The sequence below is a fragment of the Melanaphis sacchari genome, unplaced genomic scaffold, assembly GCF_002803265.2.
Source record: "Melanaphis sacchari strain LSU unplaced genomic scaffold, SCAv2.0 Contig20_pilon_pilon, whole genome shotgun sequence".
NCBI classification, from domain to species: Eukaryota; Metazoa; Arthropoda; class Insecta; order Hemiptera; family Aphididae; genus Melanaphis; species Melanaphis sacchari.
Genome location: NW_020271042.1, coordinates 6217720 through 6223720, shown reverse-complemented (window position 1 = coordinate 6223720; position 6001 = coordinate 6217720). Strand labels below are relative to the sequence as shown.

The 6001-nt window shown below is 22.2% G+C and overlaps 1 protein-coding gene across 5 annotated transcripts; it reads left to right on the top strand.

Moving 5' to 3' along the window:
* On the top strand, window positions 1–4787 carry LOC112593812 (leucine-rich melanocyte differentiation-associated protein-like). Of its 5 annotated transcripts, none has more exons than XM_025338372.1 (7): window positions 1–19; window positions 837–959; window positions 3405–3632; window positions 3696–3835; window positions 3911–4025; window positions 4424–4547; window positions 4635–4784. In XM_025338372.1, the coding sequence occupies exons 2-7, from the start codon at window positions 906–908 to the stop codon at window positions 4712–4714; spliced, it is 741 nt and encodes a 246-aa protein (XP_025194157.1). In that variant the 5' UTR covers window positions 1–19; window positions 837–905; the 3' UTR covers window positions 4715–4784. The 5 variants fall into 5 exon arrangements, with proteins under 5 accessions (XP_025194157.1, XP_025194155.1, XP_025194156.1 ...); XM_025338370.1 differs by lacking the exon at window positions 1–19 and adding an exon at window positions 581–620; XM_025338371.1 differs by lacking the exon at window positions 1–19 and adding an exon at window positions 621–658.
* Window positions 4788–6001: the final 1214 nt, after the last annotated feature.

The following is a 6001-nucleotide window of genomic DNA, read 5'->3' as shown; positions in this document are numbered from 1 at the left end:
TATACACATTTGCATTGGCGTAAGTAGGAAATATTTTAGGAAGGAGTTTTGGTTTAAATCTATATTAATATAACAAAATATTAAAATAAAATATGAATTATTTATTCAATTTTATCTTTAATTTTGGAGGGTGTTTGAACATTCACCCCCACCCATTACCAGTTACCTTCGCTTATGCACATTTGACATTACTTTTGTAGTGAGAAAATAAAACTGGTGGATTTTTATGATTATACCTTTCTAACCGGTATTCTTACGAAGTTTACAATTGTCTGAAACAGACATCACTGATGTTCAAAGTGCATTCTAACAGATATGATTCTGAATCATTTTTATCAGTACTTTTACCAATAATATTAATAGTTTAAATAGATAATATTATCTATGATTCATATTAAATGTCTTTGTCTTAACCTTATGTTCATAATTAAATAATGTTTGTAAACATTTAATTATTCAATATTAATTTAACTACCTACAGATTATATGAAAATTATTAATTGAACCATTGATAATATTTATAAGGTTTTATATAATTAACATTCAAGTATTCATTCAAAAATAATTGTATTTATAACAAGTGATAGATCTTAGATATTATTTATTAATTATATACCTAGGTAATATTTAATATAATAAATAACTTATTACTAATCTAGTGAGTAAACGACTAAGCATATGATATACCTAATTTCAAATTATAATGCATTGTAATATTTTAATTTGTGGTTATCGATAAATTTTGATTTAAGCTATGCACAATATAATCTAATATAATATAATATTGCAAATAAAATAATAAATATAACTAACAGATATTCGTTTTAATTTTTAAGTCACTCGAAGACAATTGAAGTATAGGTTTTTTTGTTTGGACACAAAAATTAAGTCTTAAATTATTTTCCATGGATCAAGACGGCATTACAGATTCACGAAAAATTAACTTTCAAAACAATCGGGTAATGATTATATTATTATTTTAACTTGTAACTCATACAATTAATAAGTACCACATTAATTTCTGTCATGTTATATATAAGTATATATAATATGAATAGAATTTAAATTAAGTAATAAAAGATTTCGAGTACACCTCTGTTATATTAAGTACCTATTACTAAATTGTTTTTGTATGCATAATTACTATTTACCTTTTTTTATACATAGATTAGGTTTTGCCATTCTATGTTAATTTTTTTTTATATATAATGGAAAATTACCTAGCTAATGCTAAAATTACTATTTTAGCTAATTTAAAAATATTAAGCATTTAAAATATTTTTTAATAGCATTGTTATTTATAATAATAATTATATAAACATATATAAACATGTTATCATTAACAATGTTTAGGATTCATGAATTTCGTAGTTTTGTATATGTGAAACCAAGTTTACAGTAAAGTCGTCTACTGTTAATCTTATTTTATTTGACTGCTATAATCTTGGTATCATTTACTAAACTACAATTTACTAGAAAATTTTTAAAGCTGTATCAAGCTAGATTTTTGGACACAACGCAACAAATGATAGCTGTGAACCCAGTAAAAAATTTAAGAAAATACACATATCATTATTTATACACTCCAAATTATTTATATTTCATTCTGTTAACATACTATTTTATAAACTTATATCAATGATTAAAGCTAATATGAATAAAAATTCATAATATTAAATTATGGTACATTTTTTTTTTTAATAATTGACATACATATTATTATGTTATACAGGTATAACATACTTTTTTATATTTATTATTTATGTGTTGACAGGTTGTAAATATATTTAAAAAAAAAAAGAAATTGCAAATACAATTAATTTTAAATTGATAAGAAAAAAATTATTTATTGCATAACTAATTTTAGTAAAACTTTAATAAGACCACAATTCATAATTTCAACAAATATTCTTAAAAACTTGATTTTTATTTTCCAAAATCATTTTCTTAAACTAAGTATCATCATGATAATATCTATAAAAAAAAAAACCAATACTTAAATTATTATATAGTCTACTATATTGAAAATAATATATCATACATAGGTAATAGTTATTTTAGATTTTGAGACCTCAAGTTAATTAAATATTCTTCATTAAAACATGTTATGTTTAATGTTAGTTTAGGTTTAATTATTAATAATTTATCTTTTATTATAGTTTTATACATTAAAATTGTTATAATACAAAATATTATTATTATATTATAATAAATCTAACTACCCAAGGGAAATTATATTTCCTAATTCAAAACACATGATGGGTATTTTTTTCAATTATTTCATGTCCAATTATTAATTATAAATAGTAATTTTTTTCATTCGATTTTTTTTTTTTATAAATTTCTGAAGTTAGATAATGTGATTTGATTAGTTATTGATTTTCTAAAAAAATAATAACAATATACCTAATATCATAGGTAATAACCAATAGTAAATGTATTTACACTTGAAAGGATTCATACTTCACACATAATATGCTGATTATATGTTATAAGTTAAAAATCTATGAAACCTTTTATTTTACTACTGATCAAATTACTTGGACTCAGTTTTTTAATGTAACTTTAGGCTGACCGTTTTAATGGAATTCCTCAAATTACACTTTTTTACTCCAGAGCAATGTACATTTTCTTATGTTTTGACTGTAACAACGGTGCACGAAACTAAAGTTCTATCAAGTAGTAAGAATAAAAAGATTTAAATATATCTTGCAAGTGAAAATTAGATTTTCCTTCTTATAATACTCAGGTGGAGGTGTTCATGATGAAAGATCTAATGAAAATAAATCATCCAAATATTCCCATCTATATTATGCTGTTAATAGGGATTCTACTAAGTCCAAATCTCAGGTAACAAGAGTAATAAGTATATTACATAACCCAACTTAAGCTAAAATTATTATACCTAAATTAAAAATATATGGAAATTAAATTTGTTATTATCAATTAGTAAAACTATTTTCTTATTGATATTAATTTAATAATAAGTTTAATTTGCTTTATTCTAAATATTGTATAGGTAAAAATTACTTTATTTTATCATATTTAACATTCTACTGACAAGTACAATGTATTGTAGACATTCTTGCTGTAGATGATTTAATAGTTTGTTTTCCCTTTACTTAGCAATCATTGGTTAATAATTTATTAAAAATTAAAAAAAAATGGTTTACTTATCTAGTTCTTTAACTTTGTGAAACAACCATCCTTCTTCATACAAACATTTTATATTGATTGTAATTTCTACTGTTCTACTATATTAAGTAGAGGAGTAGTAATATAATATTGATTTTGTAAATTGTGTGTTAAATATTTATAAAAAATTCTATGTATGTAATAATATTCATACTAAACTAAAATAAAATGAATCCAGTTCTAATATTCCTATTGTGATTGTGTTTCAGTTGTGTTATGTTGGCCAAGATGTTACAAGTATTCCAGAAATACTGGGTAAAATGTATGGATCCAAAGTCAGGTCTTTAGATCTGAGCTTCAATAGTTTGACTACTTTAAATCATTCTGAACTATTTTCTGATTTAGAAGAGCTTGTTTTAGATAACAATAATCTAGATGATACTATTAAATTACCTTATTTACCACATTTACATATACTCTCAATGAATAATAATAAAGTAATAATTACACACAAATAGTATACTCTAAGTATTATAATTTAAAATATTATACATGTTTAGATCACGATTTTAGAAAAATTGATTACCGAGATAAAATATAATATGCCTTCTTTAAGATTTCTCAGTTTGATTGGAAACAAAGCTTGCCCAACACAACTAATAGATTTTGAAAAAGATGAAAACGATTATAAAAGATATAGGTTATTAAAATATTTTATTTATATTGATAAAGTAAATAACACACTGATTACAGTTAATATATATTTTTATTTTAGGTATTTTGTTTTACATTATTTACCAGAATTGAGATTTCTCGATTCTAGACCAGTTACTAATGAAGAATTAGATACTGCATTAACTAAAGGCGAATTCACAAAAATCATACGCCCAGTAAGTATAGTAGAATCTTTTTCGTAATGCAAAAAATGAAATAAGTACATTTTTAGTTAGCTATATATTTTTAAATTTTTAAATTTATACCAATTAATTGAAAATTTAAGAACAAAATTATAAAAATTTAAACTTGATTACTTTATGCATGATGACAAAGAGATACATAAAATCATTTTAGTAATTGCTAATTTTACATTTTGATCTCATACATATGAATAATTATAAATTTTAATAAAATAGATTATTATATATATAATATATATTTTATTTAATATTAAAAAATTGATGTTTTCAATATTACATTATTCGTTTAAAAAAGGTGTACATCTGTATTAAGTTACGACTTAATTATAAAATTAATAAAAAAAAGTATGTAATGTTTAATTAATTTTTAGCGTTTTGAAAACGAGCCACTTCGATTTGATTGGAAATTATCTCTTGGATCCCAATCTCAAGCAGATACTTCAAATATTTTCTCCCCACTTTCTGTTTCACCAACCCAAGAAATACATCATAAAGGTATTTTTGCTAAAATAAATTACATTTTAAGTGTTTGTTAGAAGTACACTGTAATTTATTTTATTTTATTTACATTTTAATGATTAGCTGCATATGGTCGACGTCGATACCGTTATGCTGGAAAACATTCAGAAGGCAACCGTTTTATTTTAAATAGAGATTTATAAAGTTTGATAACAACATTTTAATAATAACTTAAAAAATTAAAGATATAATAAATATTGTTTTTTTTACACATATTAATATAAATAATTTTAGGTAATTAGTTTCCAGACATTTATAACCTTAATAGTTATTATATTTTTACAAAATTATCTATTTAAGTTTATAATAGTTTATTGTAAAATGTTAGTGAACTTAAGTTGAGTATATTAAAATTGCAAACACCTAATTTTACTTAGCTTTTGATTTATATCATAATATTATATATAATGTACAGATATATTTAGCTTATGTTTACAAAATTATATTTAATTGTATTGTTTTGGTTATTTTTATCTTTCATAATATATTTTTATTCTTTATAATTGTACATGTAATAGATCTGTAATATTCTTATTTAAACATAATATATATTATAAAATATCTTAATTTAAAGACTTATTATCTAATTATCTACCAAAGTATACCAAGTGCTTCATCCAGTTCAATTGAGAATTGAGGTATAATAAAACTAAAAATGAATGAAATACTGTATTTTATATTTATTCATTTTTGGACCTGGGTGAAGTTGGATAATACTTTTTATGTCTTCCTGGTTCTATAAAAAATAAGAAAATGTCTTCTAAATAGGAATGAAAAAATAGTAGTGTGTATATTTTAGTAATCTTATATTATGCATAAAATGATGGTGAACTAAATGAATGAGTGACATTATTCAAGAGTTTGGTTCTTGTTCATAAAATCATATTACTTACCTACTTATTATATTTTTGAATATAAATAATTATGGGTTATCAGTTATTACTGATTATGATCACACAAAATTAAACATATTATGTTAGTTTCTGAAATTTTAACACTAGGAGACGACATTTTTTTTAGGTACCTGCCTATGCTATATAAGTATATCAGTGCCTCGATAAAAATGAATTAACTTATACTAAATAGTATATACCTTTATACAAATTTTTATTAACTAAAATTTTGTATTCCTGTTGATCATTTTAAATCTGTCTTTATTTTACATGAGTACATTTAGCTTAATATGTTGATTGTATTTGTTTTTGGTCAACTGAACATTAAAACTTAAAATTAATAATGTATATAATTGTACAAATTATAGTATTATAAGTAATATTTATTCTTAAGCATGTTTTAATTATAATGTCCAAAGTTTATGTATCGTATTTCCGGTGGCTTGTCAACAATTTAATTAAGAACGCTGATTAGAGCGCCCTTTGTTGGCAGGTAAAACTAGGACACACAATCAAATGCCAGTTGGTTGCCCAAAC